Source organism: Somniosus microcephalus, chromosome 5 (assembly GCF_052327205.1).
Source record: "Somniosus microcephalus isolate GS21.2 chromosome 5, FLI_Smic_1.0, whole genome shotgun sequence".
Taxonomy (NCBI): Eukaryota; Metazoa; Chordata; class Chondrichthyes; order Squaliformes; family Somniosidae; genus Somniosus; species Somniosus microcephalus.
Genome location: NC_140991.1, coordinates 274,816,135 through 274,842,556, shown reverse-complemented (window position 1 = coordinate 274,842,556; position 26,422 = coordinate 274,816,135). Strand labels below are relative to the sequence as shown.

The window sequence follows — 26,422 nt, the reverse complement described above, 5'->3', positions numbered from 1 at the left end:
TGTATCAAACTATGGAGTAGGGTCTTGTAGGGCTCCTTTCAAACTGTCCTGGAAGCAACCTGCACAAATGTATTGCAGGCACCAGTACAGATGGAAGAACTTTACTGTTGCAGGAGGGATCAGTCAAACCAAGCCTGAACCAGGGGAATGGCATCTATGATATGACATATAATAATGCCTAGTGGTAAGAGTGGTATTAAGAAAGAACTTGCATTTATATAGCGCATTTCATGGCCTTACGACATCCCAAAGCACTTTACATTCAATGAAGTACTTTTTGATGTGTAGTCACTGTTGTAATGTAGGAAACAAGGCAGCCAATTTGCGCAAGCAAGCTCCCACAAACAGCAATGTGATAATGACCAGATAATCTATTTTAGCGATGTTGGTTGAGGGATAAATATTGGCCAGGACACCACGGAGAACTCCCCTGCTCTTCTTCAAAATTGTGCCACAAGAACTTTTGCGCCCACCTGAGAGGGCAGTCGGAGCCGCGATTTAGCGTCTCATCCGAAAGACGCCACCTCCAACAACGCAGCACTCCCTCAGTACCGCACTGGAGCGTCAGCCTTTTCTGCTCAAGTCCCTGGAGTGGAGCTTGAACCCACAACCTTCTGACTCCAAGGCGAGAGGGCTACCACTGAGCTACAGCTGACACCTATCCTACCTGTGCCAGATGAACTACCAGTTTTGATATGGGTACCTTATTATCTATACATAGAAACATAGAAGATAGGAGCAGGAGTAGGCCATTCGGCCCCTCGAGCCTGCTCCGCCATTCAATGTGATCATGGCTGATCATCCAATTTCAGTACCCGGTCCCTGCTTTCTCCCATACCCCTGGATCCCTTTAGCCTTAAGATATATATCCAACTCCTTCTTGAATATATTTAATGAATTGGCTTCTACTGCCTTCTGTGGTAGAGAATTTCACAGGTTCACCACTCTCTGGGTGAAGAAATTCCTTCTCATTTCTGTCCTAAATGGCCTACCCCTTATCCTTAGACTGTGACCCCTGGTTCTGGACTCCTCGACCATTGGGAACATCCTTCCTGCATCTAGTCTGTCCAGTCCTGTCAGAATTTTATAAGTTTCAATGAGATCCCCTCTCATTCTTCTAAACTCCAGCGAGTACAAGCCCAATCGTCCCAATCTCTCCTCATACTTCATTCCTGCCATCCCAGGTATCAGCCTGGTGAATCTTCGCTGAACTCCTTCCATGGCAAGAACATCCTTCCTCAGATAAGGCGACCAAAACTGCACACAATACTCAAGATGTGGTCTCACCAAGGCCCTGTACAACTGCAGCAAGACATCCTCTCGTTACGAAGGCCAACATACCATTTGCCTTCTTAACCACCTGCTGCACCTGCATGCTTACCTTCAGCGACTGGTGCACAAGGACACCCAGGTCTCGTTGCACTTCTCCTTCTCCCAATCTATTGCCATTCAGATAATAATCTGCCTTCCTGTTTTTGCCACCAAAGTGGATAACCTCACATTTATCCACGTTATATTGCATCTGCCATGCTTTTTCCCAATCACCCAACCTGTCCAAATCATACTGGAGTTTCTCGGCATCCTCCTCACAGCACACACGCCCACCCAGCTTTGTGTCATCTGCAAATTTGGAGATATTGGCCTAGAAATTCATTAAGGCGCTGCCAGCTTTGCGCCCAGTTAACGCCTAAAGGGTGATTTTGCGCCAAAAATGAGTTTGCGCAGACATTCAGTGCAGCGGTATTGGCGGCGGTAGCCGTTAGCGCTGCGCCGGCACCGATGACGTCATCGGTGTGCGCAGTGCCCCGGTTCCGCCCCGAAACCGCGCCGATCCCCATATTTAGTTGCGGCCGCCTCCTCCGAAGCGGCCGCAAACAGCGACCAGAAAACGAGGCCGTCCTGCTGCCTTAGTGGGGCGCTTTAAAGCGGAAGGTGCGGCCGGCCGCTTTTGCGGCGGCCGCCTGCCCGCACCTCCTTCCCCGGCCTCCTCCACCCACCCCCCCCCGCCGCGGCATTGCCGGCTGCTTTCCGCGAGCCTGGCACTTCTCCGTGGTGCCGGGCTCATTTGCCGGCACTATCCAGCGGCGATCTCCCTGTTGCAGGCAGCTCCCCCTTAAGAGAAGGAGGAGGCCTGCAGTACCGCAGCCTGCCGCTGCGCAGCGCCTGGCGCAGCGGCGCCAAGAGCGCTGATATTCAGTGTCAGCACACCAAGCGGAGGCGGGCACACCCTGGTATAGCGCCCGCTTCCGAATTGGGGCGCTAACAATGACTATCTGACGATCGCTATAGGCTTCCCGCCCAGCGCTAACTTTTGGGCACTAGCCAGCTGGCGGGGCCATAGTGAATTTCTAGGCCATTACATCTAGTTCCCTTATCTAGATCATTAATATATATCGTGAATAGCTGGGGTTCAAGGACCGATCCCTGCGGTACCCCACTAGTCTCTGCCTGCCACTCGGAAAAAGACCCGTTTATTCCAACTCTTTGCTTTCTGTCTCCCAACCAGTTCTCTATCCAAGTCAATACCTTGCCCCCAATCCCATGTGCCTTAACTTTACACGCTAATCTCTTATGCGGGACCTTGTCAAAAGCCTTCTGAAAGTCCACTGGTTCTCCCTTATCTATTTTACCAGTTACATCCTCAAAAAATTCCAGTAGATTAGTCAGGCATGATTTACCTTTTGTAAATCCATGTTGACTTTGTCCGATCCTGTCACTGTTTTCCAAGTGCTCTGCTATTACATCTTTTATAATGGACTCTAGCATTTTCCCCACTACCGATGTCAAGCTTACCAGTCTGTAATTCCCTGTTTTTTCTCTCTACCACCTTTTTTGAACAGTGGGGTAACATTAGCTACCCTCCAATCCATGGGTACTGTTCCAGATTCCATCGAATGTTGGAAGATGATCAGCAATGCATCTACTATTTCTAGGGCCACTTCCTTAAGTACCCTAGGATGTAGATTATCAGGCCCTGGGGATTTATCCGCCTTCAATCCCATCAATTTCCCTAACACCATTTCCCTACAAATACTGATTTATTTCAGTTCCTCCCTTTCATCAGACCCTATGTTCCCCGACATCTCTGGGAGGTTATTTGTGTCCTCCTTTGTGAAGACAGAACCAAAATATGTATTTAATTGGTCTGCCATTTCTTTGTTCCCCATTATAAATTCCCCTGATTCTGACTGCAAGGGACCTACGCTTGACTTCACCAATCTTTTTCTCTTCACATATCTATAAAAGCTTTTACAGTCAGTTTTTATGTTCCCTGCAAGCTTACTCTCATATTCAATTTTCCCCTTCTTAATTAATCCCTTTGTCCTCCTTTGTTGAATCCTAAACTGCTCCCAATCCTCAGGTTTACTGCTTTTTCTGGCCAATTTATATGTCCTCTCCTTGGATCTTATGCTATCCCTAATTTCCCTTGTTAGCCACGGTTGAGTCACCTTTTTTGTTTTATTTTTATGCCAAACTAGGATGAACAAATTCTGTAGTTCATCCATGCAGTCTGTACAGCCTGAAATCAAACAATATGCTCCCTCCACCACCCCATGCTCTTACCAATTCTATTGCAATCAGATCGGTGTCTGTTGGTCTCTGGACTGTGAGCTCTTTTCACAGCTCACAGCTGCCACCTGTCAAGAATATGTGCTGCTCCTGTCAGTTATCGCTGAGCCAGATTTCAACCCATGATTCTGAGCTTGTGTACAGAATAAGTAAGACTCCATCGATCAGTGTCAGGGTCCAAGTGATGTATATTACATTAATATGCTTAAAGGGGTCAAAGAGGAATTTCCCAGATTTTTTTTCACTTATTGGCCTGGGTATCTATCTGTTTTTTCATCTCTCCCAGGAGATTTCATGGCTCGGGGTTGGTAAAGAGTGTCTGTATCATGGTGCATAAGGCACCTCGGCCTAGAAATTCAGTATAGCCACTTTTGGGGCGGTAAAGTCGGGCGGGCGCTAAAGTTAGCGCCCGCCGGAAAGTGGAGGCCACTTCGCCGAAATTCAGTAGCTTTGGCCAAGGAGTTTGGGCGAGCGCTGAAACTGGCGTTGCACTCCTATCTTTAGGCGCTAAGCCGGCGGTGCGGACTGATAACGCCGAGGCCGGGCGCAGCGCAGGTGCGATCATGTTTTGATTGACAGCAGACACCCTGACGCCGGCCAGCTCTTAAAGGGGGAAGGGTCGACTTTGTCTGCAGCCACGCCCTGGATAGTGGAGCCCTGCAGCTAGGCCTGAACACTGCTGGTGGACCCAAATAGCGCCTGAAGCCATGCAGAAGGCCCGTGAACGAGCGCAGCGCTTCTCAGAGCATGCTTTGAGGGTGCTGCTTAGGGGGTTGGAAAAGAACAGAGAGATCTTGTGCCCGGACAGTGGCAAGAAGGCTCCCAGGAGGCAGTACAGGAGAGCCTGGAGGGAAATCGCCCTGAGGGTGTCAGCCAACAGCGATGTCCCCAGGACTGCTGACCAATGCCGCAAGAAGTTCAACGACCTCAGTCGGTTGGTCAGGGTGAGTACCCTTTCCAGTGTCCTCCTCATCCTTGCATGTGCACCTCACATTATGGGCAAAGGGACCTCAAAGACCTAATGGCCAGCCCTCCTCCCGCAGCTATGGCACTGGCATGATCATCAATAGCACTCTCTGCACTTAACACACTGGCCAAGCTATTCGACCATGGGAGGCAGTGCACACAACAACAGGGCACCACACTGTACTTAGAGGCCGTCCTTTCTCTTGCAGGCCAAGCTGGCGCGGAATTTGAAGAGCCAGACTGTCACCGGGGGAGGCCGTCCCCAGTTCCAGCAGCTCAGTCAGCTGGAGGAGAGCGTGGCTTGACTCGTGCGTGGCCGGGTGACTGGCCCCGTTGCTATTGGAGATGCCGACCCTGTGCTGGGACCCAATGGTAAGGACATGACCGTTTGGACCTCTCTGGTTCCCCTTGCGCTTCAGATCTACATCCTTTGCCACTGTCCCACCAATGCGCATAATGGCACTACTCATGCCTCCCTCGCTGACGCCCTGTCCTCACTCTAAAGCTACTCTTGTGCCTTCCTGCTTTCAGCTGGTGAGGAGGAGGTCCCTGAAGCTGAGAGTGCCAGTCCCTCGGAAGAGGAGGACGACGAGGACCAAAAGGAAGGCGGCACATCGGGGGAACCCTCATCCGCGCCAGGGGATGGCAATGGAGGGGACACGTCTTGCCTGGAGGAGAGCCAGGGGGAAGTGTTGCAGGGGGGTGTAGCTCCTGGGCCCAGTGGCGTCCAGGCACGCGGGAAGGGTCGGGCAGCACGGCTGCCTTCTCCCCAGAGGGGGGAAGTGTTGCAGAGGAGGGCAGTTGCTGGGCCCAGTGGCGTCCAGGCACGCGGGAAGGGTCGGGCAGCTCGGCGGCCTTCTCCCCAGAGGGAGAGTCCGCCCTCCAGTCCGGAGACGGTCCTCGCCCAGGAGGTGCGCCTCCTTGATGAAATGTCCGCAGCCTCGGAGCGGCGCCACAACGAGTTCATGGGGGTTGTGGGACAGTTGCCTCAGGCCATTGAGTCCCTGGCTCATAGTGTGGCCAATTTCGGGGACTCACAGGCCAGGGGTGTCGAGCAACTCGTGGCAGCACAGGCCAGGGGTGTCGAGCAACTCGCGGCAGCACAGGCCAGGGGTGTCGACCAACTCGCGGCAGCACAGGACGCGAGTCGCGAGTTCATGAGTGGTGCCGTCCAGACACTGGCTGATCTGATGCGGGCACAGACCAGGGCAGTTCGCGCACTCACTTCTGCCACACTCGCTGTGTCACGGAAGCATCGCCAGGGCACCCAGCGGTCTGGCCTTCACCAGATTGCTGCGCTTGCTGCAGTGCCAGGCCGGCCGAGTGCCAGTGTCTCTGGCGACCAGCAAGCGCCTGGCATCAGCCAGCTTGCCCCCATTGCTGCAGCTGCCACTGCCACTCCCCCAGCCAAGGTGCGACGAGCTGCTGGAGAGACTGATGCTGGCCAGCCACAGCTGCAGCAGTCAGCAGCCGGCCCCTCCAGGGCCGGACCTCGTCTAGGCCGACCCCCAAGGGCATCTGCTGTCACGCATTGTGCCCCTCAGGAGCCTTCCCCCAGCCTTGCAACACCCACAGGGCCCAGGTTGAGGCGGAGCAACAGGTCGGGCAGGGGCCGGAGAAGCCTGCACAAGGACTCGCCCTCTCGGCACACCAAGTAGAGTGTGTTGCCAACTGTTTTTTTTATATGGGGGTGTTTGTGTTCTGGAGGGGGGGGGGGCTTATTTTGGTAAGGCCGAAGATGAAGGCAAATGTTTTTTTATATGGGGGTGTTTGTGTTCTGGAGGGGGGGGGCTTATTTTGGTAAGGCCGAGGATGAAGGCCAATTGGAAGGACAATTTTTGTTATTCCTCCCCAGGTTGTGGGAGTGAGATATGTTTTTGACTGTTTTTTGGGGGTCTTGTCTGTTTTTCTGTTTCATGTGGGAAGGGCCCGGAGTTTGTTAAATAAAGCTTTTTATTTTTTCAGCTTGTCCAGGTGTCATGTTTCAAGTGGTTGTTGCGTTAACCGGCTGAGGGCTTGCGGAGCGGCTGCATTCAGGTGCGTTCATTGCCACAAGCCATTCCCTGACAGGGGGCCTAGAAGTGTCGTTCAATAAGCCACCGGCGGACGGCCCTTGGACCTTGTGGCTCCCTCCTGGACTGGTACTCCTCCTCCTCCTCATGGTCCTCCTGCTCGTCCTCCTGAGGTGGTGGTCCAACGCGAGGTGGCAGTGCCTGAGTCCTGCGGATAGCCAGGTTGTGCAGCATGCAGCAAACGACGACGAACTGGGAGACTCTATCCGGCGAATACTGTAGAGATCCGCCGGAACGATCCAGGCAGCGGAACCGTTGCTTGAGGACGCCAATCGTTTGCTCTATGATGTTCCTTGTGGCTTGATTGCTTTCGTTGTATGCCTCCTCCGCAGGGGTCCTGGGCGCGCGGAGCGGGGTCATGAGCCATGTACACAAAGGGTAGCCCTTGTCCCCAATAAGCCATCCCCTTGGTGGAGGCTGTGCCTGGAACATGTCAGCCACAGTAGTCTGGCGCAGGATAAATGCATCGTGGCTGCTTCCTGGAAAGCGGGCATTGACAGCTAGGATGCGCTGCCTGTGGTCACACACCAGCTGTACATTGAGGGAATGGTAGCCCTTCCGGTTGCGGTAATCCTCGGCATTGTCGATAGGTGCCCGCATAGCCACATGCGTGCAGTCAATGGCGCCCTGCACCATGGGGAAGTCGGCGATCCTGGCAAATCCGACTGCACGCTGCTCCTGCCTCTCTAGGGTCATGGGGAAGGAGATGAATTGGTGTCTCCTTGCGAAAAGGGCATCGGTGACCTGCCGGATGCAGCGATGCACGGCGAACTGGGAGATGTTCGCTATGTCCCCAGCAGCGGCTTGGAAGGAGCCGCTTGCATAAAAGTTCAGAGCCACCGTGACCTTCACTTCCACCGACAGAGACGTCCTGCACATCAGCTGTGGATGCAGATCTCTGTGAAGCAGCTGGCAGATCTCTGCAACCACCTCCCTTCTGAAGCGCAGCCTCTTAACACAATGCGCGGCAGTCATGGTGAGATAGGACACCTGCTGCCGGTATTCCCTGAGTGGGTAAGGCCTACGTTGCCAACGCCTGATGGCCCCTCTGCGTCTAGGCATGGCTGGCCCTCTTACACAGCGTCTGCGAGCCCTTCGCACATAATGCTGGAACTGAGGGTTGGAACCCCATGCAGCCCCCATAATAAACTTGCAAACAGTGAAATCACAATGAGTCTAATTTCCAAGCTCTGGCCAGAATCCAAAAATACCTCTCCTATGTTGTCCCAAATCAGTAAGGTCTGTTCCTTGGTCTCTGTCCAGAAATCCAAAGCACTAAAGTCATGGCAGCAAAATGGCTGGCCTTTATAGTTCAGTCTAAGTGCCCTTTAATTAGCGCTCCCCGAGGCCCGCAGGGCCTCTGCTGCGTTCCAGTTCACAGTTCTTAACAGCGCCACGCCCACATTGGGCGGGCGCCACTGAATTTCCGGTTTGGGGCGCACAAACAACGTTGCACGACGAAATGACGTCATAAGCTGCGCGCGCAGCTGAGCGGGCGCAAACACTTTGCGCCGGCGCTAAATGTCAACTGAAGTTGGGCGTAGGCGCAGTTCGGACTGCGCCCGGGCGCTAAGTGCCTAGCGCTGGAAATCTACCCCTCTTAAGGCGTTAACGGCTGGCGAACGCTACTGAATTTCTAGGCCCTCCACTATATGGGACAGGCCGGATGGACCAGTTGGTCACTTCCTGTCTGACATTTTTACATGATCCTGTTGAAAGTTATTCCGATTGCAATAGTCCGTTTACTGCTTACTATACTTCAGGGAGTTTGGGAGCTGGCTCATCACCTATTCACCCAAGTCACTCTGTAGTTGCAAAATATCCTGTTGACCAATTCAGTGACAATGTTTCCTTCTAGAGGTTATAACCATCAGGAAAGACCGAACAGGCTGGGGCTCTTTTCTCTAGAAAACAGAAGGTTGAGAGGCGACCTGATAGAGGTCTTTAAAATTTTGAAGGGGTTTGCTAGGGTAGACAGAGAAGATGTTTGTGGAGGAGTCCAAAACTAGGGGCCATATAAGATGGTCACCAACAAATCCAATAGGAAATTCAGGAGAAATTTCTTTACCCAGAGATTGGTTAGAATGTGGAACCTGCTACCACATGAAGTAGTTGAGGCAAATAGCATAGATGCCTTTAAGGGGAATCTAGCTAAGTGCATGTGGAAGAAAGAGATAGAAGATAGAGTCAGATCAAGTAAGGTGGGAGGAGGCTCGTGTGGAGCATAAACATCAACATAGACCAGTTGGGCCGAATGGCCTGTTTCTGTGTTGTAAATTCTATGTAAGATAACTGCGCAAATTTTACGGTACAATGGCATAAAGAGCCTTCATCTCTCAACTGTATCTGGAAAAACACTTGCCAAGTTAGTTCTTGAAAATCTGTAGAGCAGTATTGGTAATTTGTATTTTACAAAGTACCACCAAATCCTGGAAACTAATCACTAAACTGATCGACAAATCATGTTTGTGGCTGACATTAGTCATTAGATTTGCTGGTTTTTATCCAAGTTGGGAAATTCCAGAACATTCTGAAATTCATTTGTAAATCTTTTGATGATGATAGTGATTATACCGACCTGATCTCAATTCTTCATATTGCTCAACAAGACTTCATTAAAAAGCGTTGGCCCAAACCTGTTTCTGCTTATTTATAAATGTACGGCTCAATGATATAAAACTATATTGAAACACAGCATCATTCGACTTCTTGCGATATTGTTGTAATGTAGGTGAGCCATAACTCTTTTGGCTTTTCTCCCTGCCCAAAGGACAAAGGGGGGAAAATTCGGTTGCTTTGCGCCTCCCGTTAGCGCCCGCAGATCGAGACGCCAGTCGAGTATACAACGCCCCGGACCGGATATTGTGTGGCGCCCCCTGCCTTACCGCCTGCCGCTAGCAACAACAGGCTGAGGAGAGCGTTTTGCAGTCAGAAAGGGACTGGGGGAGCACTATTTAAAGGCGACCGCTTCCTGCCTTTTTTTCCGGCGACATTTTTGCACCACGCATTCTGAGTGAGAGAGAGAGACTTCTGGAGAGATTCAATGCTGTGTGAAGGAGTTTTGGGTACTGAGCAGCACTTTGCAGATTCATTTTGATTTGACCTTCCTTGCATCGATTTAGAAGAGACTGTGGGGGCTGCACTCTGAGCTTTTTCCCTCGGCCTCTCCATTGTTCTTTCCAACAGATTTGATGTACAGGTCTCGCCAGGCCGAGATTCAAGGCTGCAATGAGCAGGGTGTGGATGGAGAGCAAGATCGACCCTCCCCTTTAAGAACTGGCCGGCGCCAGTGTGTCTGTGTTCCATTGCTGACTGACATCACATGAGCTTCGTCAGTGCTCTGAGGTAGCACCTCGCTCCTTGGTGTTAGCGCCTTAAGAGAGGTGTGTAGCGTCTGATTTAGCGCTCCAATCACCTCCAGGGGCGATAGAAGCCAAGTCTGCAGTCGGAGGCGATAATTAGCGCCAGGCGCTAAACTTTGCGCCCGGCCGATAATTGCACCCCAAGCGGGGCAATACCGAATTTCTCCCCCAAAATATTTGCTAAACACTTTCTTGAAAACAGTGCCCCTTTAAAGGTCATAGCCACTTAAATTCGAGTCTTGGGCCCTAAAATGTCTGAGCACTAGCAGGATGGAATGGAAGATTTCCACTTGGGAGGGGGCAGGGGCAAGAATTTGGGATGGAACATGGTTCTACCAGGACTCTACCCCATATCCGGAGGCTCTTTAAATTTCAATGGGGAGGGGGCAGAGCTTGTGTGTGAATCTTTCAAACTCAGGCCAGCTGAGAGACTTGGGCAGGCTCCAAACCTTTGGCAGGGAAAGACAATCAATCTGGGATGGTCTCGCCACCATCAGAGCAGCATGGTTCCACTCTGACCAGCAGTCTAGGGCGGGCATCACTGAAGCACTCTTGTACATGCAATGCGAATAACTCCCCCCACAGCCCCCCCCCCCCCATTTCCGCCCTCAGACCCCTCCGTTTGCAGTGGGGAGGTCTGGATCTTTGGGCACAAGCAGATGGAAGTTCAGCTGATGGAGTGGAACTGCAGAACCTTTGCGTTTCATCAGAAAGCGTGGGCAGTGCACTTAATAAAAGAAAAACCACCAACCATCAACTAAATTGCTAAAACCTTAGCAGTTTGATGCCTGGACCCTGCAAGTACAATCTGTACAATATTTTATCAGTGTTTCTTTATGGGGGTGGGGGGAAATCGATTTATTTTGATTGCATCTTTCCTGGGGATTGATAGAACTGCCATTTGGGAATTAAAACTTCTACTAGCCAGGTTATCTCAACATGTATTTAGTGTAGCACTGCAGCACTGATCTCATGTAACTGGGGCCACGGAGTTCAGCACCTACTCTGCTGGGCAAAGGCAGATTTTAGCTTTAAGCAGTCTGTCCGACACCTCCCACAGAGTGGCCTTTTAGGTTTCGTGCTTCAAGGAAGAGATCCCAAACCCAGTGATCCTCCGCAAGGCTGAAAGAAGCGGACAATCTCCTAAGAGTGCAGTCCAAACTATGCCGACTGGAAAATGGCCCAGTCTCGCATATATCCCGCGCTGTATCGCGGGAACTGTCATTAACAATTACCCGACAGAGGGTTTGGCACCTTAGCAGCCACATACAGCTAAAAGCAAATCCCCAGAGACCAAAAGCATTAAGTCATCAGATCAATCTGTTGTGTGGAAAAAAAGGGACGACAGCAAGAAAAATGGCCATCTTGCTTTAACTGTTTGAAGATAATGGTAGCAAACAAGAGTTGTGCTTATTTTGTAATGATGCCTCAAGAAGTGTTATGGGAATGTGATTTATGTCATCGTGTCCTATACTTGTAACGAAACAGGAGTAGGTTTGTCATCATTAATGTCATGTTCATGAGGGAGAAAGGAACAGAACGATATGCTGATGGGGCGAGATGAAGTAGGGTGGGAGGAGGCTTGTGCGGAGCATAAACACCAGCATAGACCAGTTGGGCCGAATGGCCTGTTTCTGTGTTGTAAATTCTATGTAATATCTAATTCTCTCTGTATTGCATATTTGGCTGAATCTTAAAGATGAAGACACAATGGCCTAGAAATTCGATAAGGTCCGAGGACGGGCGGTGAAACGCGGGCCGAGATTTGCTTGCGCCAGTAAAAAGATCGCAGGGGGCACCATTATCTTGGTGCTGCCTGCTGATTTGAATGATTTCAGCAAACAGCCGAGCAACCAACGCGCTGTTTCAGGCTGTGCACTCAGCACGAGGACCAATGCCGCGTCCCTGGAGCGAGGATGCCTTTTCTTAAAGTAAGGCTGTCATTTTAGAAAGCAGTCTCGAGCCCTTAAAGGGGAACTTACTTTTAAAAAAAAATTTGAAATCATGTAAAAAAAAGGCAGTCTCTAGCCCTTAAAGCTCAACTGCCTTCTGAAAAAAACCCGTTAAAAATCATTCCAAACTAGGCAGTCTTCAGCTCCTAAAGCTGAACTGCCTTCTGCATGTAAAAAATGATAAGTGCTTCAGCACTAACACGAATGGCTCAACAGGCCAGTGAAAGAGCACCCAGGGTCTCGCATGCAGCACTCCAGCTTTGTGCAGGGGGTCAAAAGTGGAAGAGAGGTCCTTTACCCACAGGGGGCCAGGAGGCCCTCCAGAATGAAGGATGTGGGACCAGATCGCCGAGGCTGTCACTGCCAGCAGTGCCGCCCCCATAACCTGGCTCCAGTGCCCAAAGGAGTTTCATGGCCTCAGACCAGTAGTCAAGGTCAGTGAGTGCATCATCAAAAGCCGTCTCCTGCCAGCTGCCGTACTAGCCTCACACACTGCTCAATGCATGACTCCGCCCCCAACCATCACTCACCGACCAACAATCTCTACCAAACAAGAGGCACTCCTCGCATTCCTAGCTTCACCTCACCCCCCTTGGAAGAGATGATTGGCAGGGGCGGGGCTGAAAGAATATAAGATGCTGGTATCCTCATACGTTATCCTCCTTCTCACATCCCACTTCCCCCTCATCCCACAATATCTTCTGATGTACAAGCTGCACATGGTGTAAGCATGCATCGCTTGCTTTCCTGCCCTCCCCTCACCACAAACATACTCTTGTGCCTTCCTCATTTCAGACACTCAAGAAATCCAGTCTGCCCAGCCAGTGGTTCACCAAGCAGAGGGAGAGGAGAGCGAAGAAGAAAAAGAAATACCGTCACTCGATTTCACACTCCCAGCCACCAGCTCCTTGAGGTCGTCCTGCAAGGCCATCTGCAGTGTCCCCCACTGAAAGTCAGCAGCACTTCCACCAGCCATGCTGCAGCCACTGGGGTAGCACTGCATGATATCACTAGGATAGGCAAAGGCAGATGCAAAACAGTCACTAAGGGAATACACAAGGGTGATTAGTTGATTCCTTGATGTCATATTGGATGCATATATGGATAAAGTTGCATTGGAAAGTTTGCTTTGTGGTGGCTTTTATTTCAGCATTGTGACCAAGAGGACGCTGTGATGGTCAGTAACAGATGGAAGGTAAGTGTAGGACTAATGTTGAAAGGGGAATTGGGGTTGTGGTCACTGGTACTGCAGGCGGATGATTCGATCCCGGATATCCCGGCCAGAAAGGGGCTGTCTGAGTTGCAACCTTCCGTCTGATTCCTCCTCTTTGGCATCTTCCTCTTGCCTCTGTGCAGCTTGTTCCCCTTTGCTGCCTCTGCTTCATCTCCATGTGCCCCCCAGCACTGTGAGCCAGTGGTCTTCTCAGGGGCAAAATACTGTGGATGCTGGAAATCTGAAATGCTGGAAATACTCAGCAGGTCAAGCAGTATCTTGACCTGAAACGCTAACTCTGTTTCTCTCTCCACAGATGCTGCCTGACCTGCTGAGTATTTCTAACATTTTTTGTCTTCCCAGAGGCCTTCATTTACCATCCAAAGCCTTGCAAGCGTCCAGCAGCACCCCTGCACACTTTAACAACTTTTTAAATGTATTGCACCAAGCCACTGCTTCAATAAGATATTTAAAAAATCTCCTAAAGCTAAAATCGAAACTTACCTGAAAGATGTTATGTGTCCCTTTAAGAAGTGCTGACAGCATCTCTGCAGTACTGCTGCAGGCACGTTCTTCCTAACCATGGTCAGGAGAGTGTGTTATGGTGTGCAGCGATGTCCAAAATCACAGCCATCTGTCAAATCAGGCGTTGCACGCCGATTGACATCACGATCTGCATATTTGCATTTGAGAGGCCAGCGCTGGCAACGGCAGCGCTATCGACCTCTCCAATATGGCAGCCGCCGTGTCCCACGCCAGAAGCGGGCGGAAGCGAGGTGGCCGCCTTTTTGGAAGAAATATGGCGTTAACATTCGGCAGTAAGGTATGACATTTCCCGGCCAATGTATTTCACACCCTTCCTTCAGCCATCTGGATTCCGCCAGGCTATTGCACAGTGAGATTCTGGTTTGCAGTTAAGGTGTCCATTTAAGGGCATCCCTGTTCAGTCTACGGTGGCAATGAACTGATTTATCAAAGTCAGTAACTACAGCAGATTCTGTGGTGTCAGTAGAACAAGACCTGTGGTGTCTAATAAAGAAATACTAGGGATGAGCTGGACAGTCACATTTCGAGTAACATTTTCTCTGATTTGAACTTCAGGGCACACCTCAAAATGGCACTAGCTCAATGAAAGAAAGAAGAAAGGCTTGCAATTATATAGCACCTGTCGCGACCACCGGATGTCTCAAAGCACTTTACAGCCAATGAAGTACTTTTGGAGTGGAGTCACTGTTGTAATGTGGGAAACGCAGCAGCAATGTGATAATGACCAGATACAGGAAACTTTCGTTTAACCGGAGGTTAAATGTCCGGAAAGCTCTATCTACCGGCAAAATTCAGGAGCCGTTTCCTATAAGTTTTTTTACTTCTCGTTGCTTTTTTTTCCCCCAGTCAGGCTCTGCAAGGTCTAGCTGAAGCTGTTGCTTAGCTAGAGACGCTTTTAAGCTGCGGTCGACTGTTTTGAAGCTAAGCAACAGGGTTTGTTGATTCACACGGAGCTCAAAAGCTCCGTATGTTTTAACATTAGCGCTGGTTTCTACGGCAGTTTTGATGGTACGGCACCAGCTCGGTCCCGTCAGTGCCGGATACCAGAAAGTTTCCTGTAATCTGTTTTTGTTCTGTTGATTGAGGGATAAATATTGGCCAGGACACCGGGGATAACTCCCCTGCTCTTCTTCGAAATAGTGCCTTGGGATCAGATTACAGGCACAGACTTCACCCTCTTTAATCTTTCATAACTCAAATTATACATCACTGAGACTGCAGTTTCTGATCAATTTAAAAGATGAGGGAGCCGGGAGTTAGCTAGTAAAAAACATGTTTGACAGATATTTAGAAGCACTCAAAGCAAAAAGCAAAGGCTTGCAAATGCTGGAAATCTGTAATAAAAAAGAGAAAGTTCTGGAGAGAAGCAGCAGGTGGGTCAGCACCTGTAAACAGTAAAGACAAGTTGTGATGTTACGGGTGTGCAACCCATCATCAAACGGACATCTGATCCCTTAGCCTTCAGTCCGATCACGTCCAAAACATTATACACTGCTTTCTCTCTCTTTACAGAGGCTGACTGCCATGCTGCGTATTCCCATTATTTTCTGCTTTTATTTAGATATAAGCCCTTGTTCTAATGGGCAGCCACGTACTGAAACTTAGGACGCGAATTTGCTGACGCTCAGAGGTTGGCTTTGGAGGCAGGTCTGCTGTCAAAATAGCAAAGATTGACAGCAGGTAGGAAACCCGCTGTCAACCCGCTTCCACACGAGTCTCCCAGGTGTCGGGCCTGTCAGCGGAGAACTGACCCAACACCAAGCGGCAGGGGATACAATTGAGCTCATTAAATGGCTTGAGGGTTGGGTGGAGGTGCAAGGCAAGTTGGTGTGAGTAAAGATGTGCAGGAGAAGGGTATGGAAGGCAGAGTGATGGGGATGTGTTGAGTGGCACAGCAGGGTGAGTTTGAGTGTGGCTTTGCAGTAACATTTCGTGATCCACTGAGATCATTGAAAAGTTTGCGCCACTGCAGCCTGATCCTCCTGATAACATCCCGGCTTGTGCCCTCCTGTGCAATGTGCAACCAGGCTGCGTTGATCTCCTGGGGAAGTCTCTTCCGCCCTTGGAAGGGAAGAGAACGTCCCTGCGTGCTGTGACTCACAGTAATACAGCGGGACCACAGTAATACAGGGGGACCACAGTAATACAGGGGGACCACAGTAATACAGGGGGACCACAGTAATACAGGGGGACCACAGTAATACAGGGGGACCACAGTAATACAGCGGGACCACAGTAATACAGGGGGACCACAGTAATACAGGGGGACCACAGTAATACAGGGGGACCACAGTAATACAGCGGGACCACAGTAATACAGGGGGACCACAGTAATACAGCGGGACCACAGTAATACAGGGGGACCACAGTAATACAGCGGGACCACAGTAATACAGGGGGACCACAGTAATACAGGGGGACCACAGTAATACAGGGGGACCACAGTAATACAGCGGGACCACAGTAATACAGGGGGACCACAGTAATACAGCGGGACCACAGTAATACAGGGGGACCACAGTAATACAGCGGGACCACAGTAATACAGGGGGACCACAGTAATACAGGGGGACCACAGTAATACAGCGGGACCACAGTAATACAGCGGGACCACAGTAATACAGGGGGACCACAGTAATACAGCGGGACCACAGTAATACAGCGGGACCACAGTAATACAGCGGGACCACAGTAATACAGGGGGACCACAGTAATACAGGGGGACCACAGTAATACAGCGGGACCACAGTAATACAGGGGGACCACAGTAATACAGGGGGACCACAGTAATACAGGGGGACCACAGTAATACAGGGGGACCACAGTAATACAGGGGGACCACAGTAATACAGGGGGACCACAGTAATACAGGGGGACCACAGTAATACAGCGGGACCACAGTAATACAGCGGGACCACAGTAATACAGGGGGACCACAGTAATACAGCGGGACCACAGTAATACAGCGGGACCACAGTAATACAGCGGGACCACAGTAATACAGCGGGACCACAGTAATACAGCGGGACCACAGTAATACAGGGGGACCACAGTAATACAGCGGGACCACAGTAATACAGGGGGACCACAGTAATACAGCGGGACCACAGTAATACAGGGGGACCACAGTAATACAGCGGGACCACAGTAATACAGCGGGACCACAGTAATACAGGGGGACCACAGTAATACAGGGGGACCACAGTAATACAGCGGGACCACAGTAATACAGGGGGACCACAGTAATACAGCGGGACCACAGTAATACAGCGGGACCACAGTAATACAGGGGGACCACAGTAATACAGGGGGACCACAGTAATACAGGGGGACCACAGTAATACAGCGGGACCACAGTAATACAGGGGGACCACAGTAATACAGCGGGACCACAGTAATACAGGGGGACCACAGTAATACAGGGGGACCACAGTAATACAGCGGGACCACAGTAATACAGCGGGACCACAGTAATACAGCGGGACCACAGTAATACAGCGGGACCACAGTAATACAGCGGGACCACAGTAATACAGGGGGACCACAGTAATACAGGGGGACCACAGTAATACAGCGGGACCACAGTAATACAGCGGGACCACAGTAATACAGGGGGACCACAGTAATACAGGGGGACCACAGTAATACAGGGGGACCACAGTAATACAGCGGGACCACAGTAATACAGCGGGACCACAGTAATACAGCGGGACCACAGGAGCTTGCAGCTGGTACAAAGATATGCATTCGTGAAATTTAATGGCTAGAGTTTTGTCACACCTAATGCAAAGAAACCAGTCCCCTCCATTCATTGGTTGGTTTTACTGGGTACTCCTCCACTTTTGTCGTCTTGTGTTTTTAATTCCTATTTTTTTCTGCTTACATGGTCTTACAACATCTTGTCCTTATCCATATTTGACTTATAGGCTCGTTCTCTCTTTAACATGAGCACTATTGTCTACTTGTACCCATTGATTAGCAATAACCATTGTTGTTTTGCAAAGTACTAGTCCCTTCCATCTCCGAATCCAGTTCCAATTACGGATATATTTTGCACCCTGTATGGGATGGACTGTATGAAAGGGTGGTGGAAGCAGATTCAATGGTAACTTTCAAAAGGGAACTGGGTAAATACCTGAAAAGGAAAAATTTGCAGGGCTGTGGGGTAAGAGCAGGGGAGTGGGACTAATTGGATAGCTCTTTCAAAGAGCCGGCACAGGCATGATGGACCGAATGGCCTCCTTCTGTGCTGTATGATTCTATGAAGAGGTCTAAGTATTGTTTTAGGTTTCATATTTACATAGTAAGACTACATATATTAGACTTTCCTACATTTATCTGTGAGAATGGTTCAAAGGATACACTCAGTGCAATGACTCGTGCAGAATTAGAGAGTATTGGGCTCAGCTGAGATGTCCCTTACCCCGATGCTCCCTACCCCCTCACCCAATCTAAGCTGGCACAGGCACGATGGGCCGAACGGTCTCCTTCTGTGCTGTATGATTTTAGGTACAGATGTTCTTCCTGTATAAGCTCTTTCAAGTTTGGCAGGATGCCACAACAAGGACATGAATCAGCAATGCCATTTCAGTCAAACATGTTACTGTCGAGACTCAGCTAGTCATGGTTAATGTCCTACCTGGCAGATGCAAAAGCTCGGTTGACTCTCTCCTCCAGTCCGCTTGATCCAACAGCTTTCCATGTCAACCAGAATTTGAAAGAATCAGCCCTCCGGCTGCACTGGATCGACTTGTCACCTTTATCATAATCAACGTTGTAGAACTTATCCTGTTGGAAGAGGTAGATAGCCTGACCAGCGTGGCATCTGTCTATCAAGCCCTGAAAAGGAGAAGCCAGAGATGAATAAATATATGTGATACTGATGACACTATTGAAAAGGTCAACGCACTTGAAAATACACCAAGCTTTTTAGTAATTCAAGAGTTTGTTGGTGCTCTCCTGACACTCTAGGTAGCACTGGTGTTCCCTTTATAACTTCCACTGGCAAAATCCCCAGTTCTACGCTTGCTTCTAGAGTATGAATCCTTCTAGCTTCTCCCCAGTCCTATTGGTTTCCATGGTCCACTTATGGACCGCAGGGCAGATAATTTCCTCATCAAGCCTTTACCAGTTCTGTTCTAAACCATTCACTGCAGGCAAGTGCTGAGCCTCTGCATCTCTCAGTATCTCCTAAAGCAACACAGCCGAGATTGAGAACTCAACAGAATGTTGCCCATTCTGTGGTGACAACATTTGGTGCTCCCATCTCTTGGATTCTCAGCACATTATCAAATTTAGGCAGAGACTTCATAAATGTTTTATTTTTGTTCAATTTAAAGAGAAATGCTCTATCCATATCTTCAAGCTTGTCTTCTCATGCCATAACCTATCTTCTCAGATCCCTGCCAATGATCTACTGTAACAGAGTGAAGAAAGAGCGGTCAGGAGATCCCTTCTCAAGCTTATCTTAGTTGTTTGACTAGGCTCCATAAAATGCCACCAGTGACTGGGTGGCACAGTACAGTATCACTTCACCTCTGCAACCCTGGTTAGAATTCATACCAGGCTGATAGGATTAAAGTCTCCTCGCCTTGCTGGCTGTAAGGGTCCTTTAAGAAATGAGTTGGGGCAATCTCAATTCACTTTACAACTTCATGCACATTGCTGCCTACAATTCAGCACATATTGGGACTAAAGAACAATCTCAGTCAGGGAAGTATGGATATTGGGGAAAAACCTCATTTAGTAGGCATTCTACTCTGAGGCGGGGTTTAAAGTACGCTGTTAGGCAAAGAGTAAAGGAGCCGTACTCTGCATCTATGTGTGACTTGGAAGCATTCTAGGTTTGCACTAGATACAAAAAAGAGAGAGCATTCCATTTCCCCAGGATTGACAGCTCCAGAGTGATGATCACAAATAAAATCATCAGAAGGCAGACATTGATGTGATGGATTATACTACAAACCCAGGAGAGTGCTGGATGGGGAAATAAAAGAAAAATATATCAGACACGCCAACCCCACCGGCTCATAAATCAAGAGACAAACTCTTAAAAATCAGGAGATTTGGTATAAAAATTATGAGATGCTATCTTCTTCAAAACGCTCTTTTCAGCCGCTCCACTCTCGGCCTCGTCTTTTCAATCCACTAGTACAGGGGTGCTCAAATAATTTGCTTCTGAGGCCCCCTCCCATGTTATGAAAATTCCACAGGCCCCCCTGTAACACAACACAAGTGTGTTTTCTGTATAAAAAGTTATATACATTTAAATATATATATTTATTATTATTGTTTTATTTAATATGAAACTTGTTGCTGGTGCTGAGCAACAATTCTGCCAAGACGTGGAGGTATCTTAGAAAAGCACACGCGCATGTCATGGTCAATGTTCATCCTGGCTCGGTATGTACTGTCCCTCTAAATAAAAGATGGCTGCAGCTGCCAGCCATTCTGGGATGGCTAACTTGTAAGGTGCTTTTAATTTGTTCCTGCCTCAGGAGATTCACCTATATGTCCCACTCTTCCGCCCTTTAATATTTCTATCGGATATTGACCCCAGTGTGAGATGCAATTGAACAGAGAGTGCAAACACCTGCTCTTTCTGCACTTGAGAAAGAATAAAGTGTCAGTTGGCGGGACTGGTTAGAAGCACGAGGCCCTGGCGGGACTCCGGGCTGAGTTATGATGAGTGTCCGCTCCGAGTGGTAAAATCCTGAAGAAAATCCCGACTCTGACATTCCTCACTTGATCAAACAACTGATGCATATAAATTGCACTGCTGTTAACAGGTCCACTTTACTTAATGAACTAGGTGCTTAGAGCAACTTGGTACATTCATGTACCTCATTATAAGGAATAGAAGCTTCATCTGTAGAAACCATTACAACTGTCAAAAAAATGCCAAAAAAAGGGTTGTAATTTTGACTTTGGGTGACAGTGTACAACAGGCGATATCAATTAACCGCCCAGTATACATCTCTCTCAAAGTCAAGCAGACACTATTTTCATGAAGCCATGCAGTGAGAAAATTGCTGACTTGTCAATGGAAATCGGGGAGAGATGTATAACGGGTGGCTGATCCGATATTTCCCGTTTTACACTATCGGCCAAAGTCAAAATTGCCAACACTCGGCCATTTCCCTGTGAAGTCACACAACCACTCTCAGAACAGCACCGAGTTCTGATGATTGCAAAACTGCCTCAGGCTGTTGCCAGTGATGCACTGTTCTAGGCACTGTCTGATGCAGTGCGTTCACAGACTGTCTCTTGACTGCTGAGATCTGGAACTGCATCCACTCCAGGAAAGAAAGTTTCCTTCCTCTGATGGCTCTAAGTTCTAAAGGACTTAACATGGAACGAGTTTGAAGGGAGCCCTAGTTCCTAGTGGGCAAACATCAATAGCACAAAATTGCACTAAAATTCAGGAGGCGGTCTCACTCAGACAGCACAAGTATGTCGACTGTAGGAAATGGAAAGGTCAAATTGATCTAAAAGGTGACATTCCTCAAAGGTTGGTGGTTAAGCTGTGGCAACATCTGGGTTGCGTTTATTTGCTGAGTGCAAAATATAAAGTTTGAGGGGAGCTCAATTCCTTCATTTGGCATCGCTGTGGTTGTTGCCATGTCTAATGTTTTTCTGCCACTGCAAAAAGACATCTTTAAAAATTGTTTGTACTTGCTTTTACCTTCATTCACCTCAGGCAGAGTAGCACCCCTGCAACCCGCTCCTCTCTTCCCCACATTGCCATAAGATGTCAGCCGTGGCTCAGTAGGTAGCACTTTTACCTCCGAGTCAGCGGGTTGTGGGATCATGTCCCACTCCACAGACTTGACCACAAAAATCCAGGCTGTCACTCCCAGTGCAGTACTGAGGGAGTGCTAAACTGTCAGAGGTGCCGTCTTTCGGATGAGACATTAAACCGAGGCCTCGTCAGCCCTCTTAGGTGGATGTAAAAGATCCCATGGCACTATTTTGAAGAAGAGCAGGGAAGTTCTCCCTGGTGTCCTGGCCAATATTTATCGCTCAATCTAAAGATCACTAAAAAACAGATTGTCTGGTCCTTATCATGTTGCTATTTATGGGAGCTTGCTGTGCACAAATTGGCTGCCGCGTTTCCCTACATTACAACACACGCCTTCTGGGAGGAATTGCTGGATAAGGGATCAGGAGCACAAACTTGATCTTTTCCTTCCTAGCAGAAGGGGTGAACTATCTTTACATGAAGTCAACAATATGGCTCTGATCAGTTGAACCTTGAAGCAAATTTGGAGTACAGGAAACTCTGGTTTATCCAGAGGTTGTATGTCCGGAAACCTCGATCTACCGGCAGAAATCAGGAGCCGTTTTGTTAGGTTTTTTTCTTCTCGTGGCTTTTTTTTCAACAGTCAGGCTCTGCAAAGTCTCTCTGAAGCTGTTGCTAAGCTACAGAGACGCTTCTAAGGTACGGCCGACTGTTTAGAAGCTGTTGCTAAGCAACAGTGTTTGTTGCCAGATACGGAGCTGCAAATCTCCGTATGCTTCAACATTAACGCTGGTATGTCCGGCAGTTTTGATAGATCGGCAACAGCTCGGTCCCGTCGGTGCCGGATATCACAAAGTTTCCTGTAAGCAGTTCCAGAATTTCCCAACATCTGGGGTGCAGATGAAGTAGGAGAACCCAACACATGCCGGTGATCAGTGATTAGGTTCCGTGATTTGTTGACACTGTGTGAATGCAATCAGTAACTTGGACCAATTTCCAGCACTGGTCTGTACAAATTCTCCAATCTTGGTAACTAAACAGTGAAAGCATCACATTACCATTGCAGAAATGCAGTGAACTAGCTGTTAAAGTACCAAAACTAGTGGACAAACAAATCAACAACTTTTTCGCTTGCCTAGCTTCATGTAAATAGTGTGTGCTTGACTGGCTCTGGTGGGAATACCCTGAATGCTGACATCAGTTCTTTCTCTGCAAAACTAGTTGAAAAATTCTCATTGGTTCCAGTAACCAAATGTTTAATACGGTCACTTCACACAAGTGTGTGAAAATGAGTAAGAACAGTCCCGTAAATCCCTACACATGTGTCCCACGCTGAAGAAAGTTGACACTTTCGAAAGGATTTGACAAGTAGAGGCATGTGTCAGCTCATTAAAATTTCCTTTTGGGCTGGATTGAGTTCTAATTGTTTTCCTTCAGCCTCAGTGTCTGATTGACTGCAAGCAATAATGAATACTCACTGTGTTGTCCTTCAGAAGAAAAGCGCAGCACTGGATACCAGCCATCAGCATCTTGTGTGGATTCCAGGCAACCGAGTCAGCCCTGAAGAAGAAGAATAAACAGGTAGTGTGCCATTCAAATAGAGGGAATATTCAAAAACTGCTCTTACTGTGTAATGACTAGAAAGGGCCAGAACCATCTGAAATGGATGAGGCGTCATCTCATTGTTAGTCAGTGGCTCACGGTCCAGCAACACCTCGATATTAAAATTCTCATTTTTGTTCTCAAATCCCTCCATGGCCTCGCGCCCCTCCCTATCTTTGTAACCTCCTCCAGCCCTACAACCCTCCGAGAACTCTGCGCTCCTCCAATTCTGCCCTCTTTCGCATCCCCAATTTTCAGCGACCACCATTGGCGGCTGCGTCTTCAACTACCTAGGCCCTACGCTTTGGAATTCCCTCCCTAAACCTCTCCGCCTCGCTCTCCTTCCTTTAAGACACTCCTTAAAACCTACCCCATTAACCAAACGGTCCCAATATGTCCTTATGTGACTCAATGTCAAATTTTGTTTGATAACGCTCCTGCGAAGCACCTTGGGGTGTTTTACTACGTTAAAGGTGCTATATAAATGCAAGTTGTTGTTATGAGGAGAAACAAGTTAAATTGGGGCTTTTAGTAGAAGAAGGTTAAGAGGAGATCCAAACTTAGAGAGGTTTTGATGAAGTAAATCGGGAAAAACTCTCTCTGCTGACGAGTGAGTTGGTTAGTAGAGGGCATAAATTTAAGATCAACACCAAAAAATGAAAGGTCAGAATTTTTTTTTTTTTTTTTATACAGAGGGTTGTTGGAATGCCCTACCAGATACGTTCAGAGAAGCAGTAGCTTTTAAATAGGAAGCGAATAAGTACTTGAAAAATATGGCCATGGAGAAAGGCCAAGGGAATGGGGCTAGGTGGAGAGCTCTTTCAGCGAGTCGGCACCGGCTGTAAAGTTCTATGATTCTAGTAAATTGCCCCTCTAAAATACAATGGCGAGGCCTAACATTATAAAAACTAGTGACATAAAAAAGTGTGAGGAATCAAAGGCGGTGAAATTCCACTTTGTTGGGGGCGCAAACAGGGGCATTATACATCCCGCCTGATTTTCCAGATGCAGCTGCATTTCTGTCAAAGCTGGTGGTAAAAAGGAGTATGGCATTGTTTCTGCACTGCAGGATGATCTTGGAGTAGCAAGCGATTTTGGCCAAAAAACAAGACAGCCTGGACTTGAGAAAACCCTGTCACCGGACAGTCAGGGTAGTAGATCACCAAGTACCTTAAAACTTACAATCCACTGATTTGAGGTGGCGAAGGTGGTTGTTGTACCAGAGAAAGTGGTGGATGTGGAAGGCCATCCAGAATCTGATGGGCCCAAAACGTGAGGGTGGTGGAGGTAAGGCAGTTGTAGAGGAGATCAATGGAGGTGTCACCATCACCGTGAGTGACAGCCCAGAAGAAAAGGCAGTCAGGTTTAGAGAGGGCACTAGAGAGCGAGTGGGCAGAAGGTTTTTGTTTGTGGGTGGAAAGTGGCAATGAAGGGACTGGGTGTTGTCAGGAGGATGTGTAGGAGATATGGATTTGAAGAGGTGGCTGAAGAGAGCTCTGTCAATGATAAGAGACCTCAAAGGTATCAAAGCCACATGTGATGATGAGATTGGGGGGGTGGCCATGTATAGGTGGGGCAGTCGATGTGGAGGGAAAGGTTGAGAAAGGAGAGCAGGGCAAGGAAGTCAACGCAGGTGAGGGAGAGTGAACAGGTGAAGATTAAAGTCACTGAGGATGAAGAATCGCTTAGTGTAGAGGCTGTGGTGGGCTGGAGGGAGGAAATTTCAGTGAAGAATGTGCATAGGAAGGTGGTTAGATGAGAAGGATCTTAAAAGGACAATAAGAACATAAGAAATTGGAGCAGGAGTAGGCCATACGGCCCCTCGACCCTGCTCCGCAATTCATTAAGATCATGGCTGATCTTCTACCTCAACTCCGCTTTCCCGCCCTGTCCCCATATCCCTCGATTCCCTTAGTGTCCAAAAACCTAGCGATCTCTGTCTTGAATATAACTCAACAACTGAGAATCCACAGTCCTCTGGGGTACAGAATTCCAAAGATTCATGAACCTCTGAGGGAAGAAATTTTTCCTCGTCTCAGTCCTAAATGGCCGACCCCTTATCGTGAGACTATGACCCCTAGTTCTAGACTCTTCAGCCAGGGGAAACAGCCGCTCAGCATCTACCCTGTCGAGCCCTCTAAGAATTTTATACATTTCAATGAGATCACCTCTCATTCTTCCAAACTCCAGAGAGTATAGGCCCATTCTACTCAATCTCTCCTCATAGGACAGCCCTCTCATCCCAGGAATCAATCTAGTGAACCTTCGTTGCAGTGTTCGAGTTCTCCTGACAACACCCAGCCCCTCATGCGACTTTCCACCCAGAGTGCAGAGATGAAGTGGAAAGAAGCCAGTTAGGGAGATAGATCCTGAGATGCCATCTTGATACAATTCTAATACCATATCGTTTATTGAACTGACAAACGCTGCAAGTATATATAAAATACAATACTTTTTAATCATGAATGCAAACATGTTGAGTTTGGAAGGGTGGGGAGGGCCAAATTTAATCTGTTCGTTCTAATCACCTCACAATTTACCAAAACCTGAGAAGCAAATTGTGCTCAGTTTACCAAAGTTCTTGTCAGAAGAAACTGAGGCAGGTCATAGAGTTACTGCTGAAACTGTTGTGTCTGCATGTGTGTACATGTGCGTGGAGTGGGGGGGAGGGGGACCTCCCAAACTGATTAGTAATTCCTGTTTTGGTACTTTGCAGAAAACAGTAGAAGGGGCGGTTAAAAGTGAAAGTTCTCACACTTACAGGCAAGAACTCCTACAGTGCTGTTTTGCATGTTACAGAGATCAGTTATAACTTTTAGTCGTGACGAGATACCCATGTTGCATTTACCTGTGGATACCATTCAGAAGAGAACGATGTTTTCTGGATATCAAAGCACTGCCTCCCCATGATGCCTGGAGAAAAACAATGAAAGATATACACCGCATTATAAGATGAACACTACATTACAAGACATACACTACATTATAAGATGTTCAACAATGTTAAAGGTGCAGAGGGATCAAGAGAGGTTACAGCCTTGAACTCACTCCCATGTATCTGTTAGTGTTTTTATGAGTCCACGGATAGATACATGCTCTAATGTTTAAAAATAAACTTTGAGCTATTGATATGTGTCATTATTGTTTAAGATGTTGCAACTGTTATAAAAATGAATTCCTTTTGTTAAGAATATCAACACTTCAAAGCAAATCCACCTGCTAATGGTGGCCTCTAGGATGTATTTTCCATATCCGTTCACTCCAATATATTTACCAAGACCCACTTGTGGGTTGTCAGACTCATTTGTGGGCTGTCAGACTCAGGTGGGTTGCAAGTATTTTCTACGCTGGTCAGGCTTTCACAAGCAGTGAAAAAATACATAACTGAAAGTTGCAGG

At 48.3% G+C, this 26,422-nt stretch overlaps 1 protein-coding gene across 3 annotated transcripts in view; it reads right to left on the bottom strand.

The window, feature by feature from the left end:
* The window catches only part of LOC147117741 (acidic amino acid decarboxylase GADL1-like), a 98,597-nt gene that overhangs the window by 19,877 nt on the left and 52,298 nt on the right, over positions 1-26,422 (bottom strand). For all 3 annotated transcript variants that reach the window (XM_085988982.1, XM_085988983.1, XM_085988984.1), the window contains 3 exons: positions 25,873-25,937; positions 22,901-22,982; positions 18,321-18,520 (listed from right to left, as the gene is read on the bottom strand). In XM_085988982.1, coding sequence (XP_085845108.1) covers positions 18,321-18,520; positions 22,901-22,982; positions 25,873-25,937 — 347 coding nt within the window. The remainder of the gene's footprint in view (positions 1-18,320; positions 18,521-22,900; positions 22,983-25,872; positions 25,938-26,422) is intronic.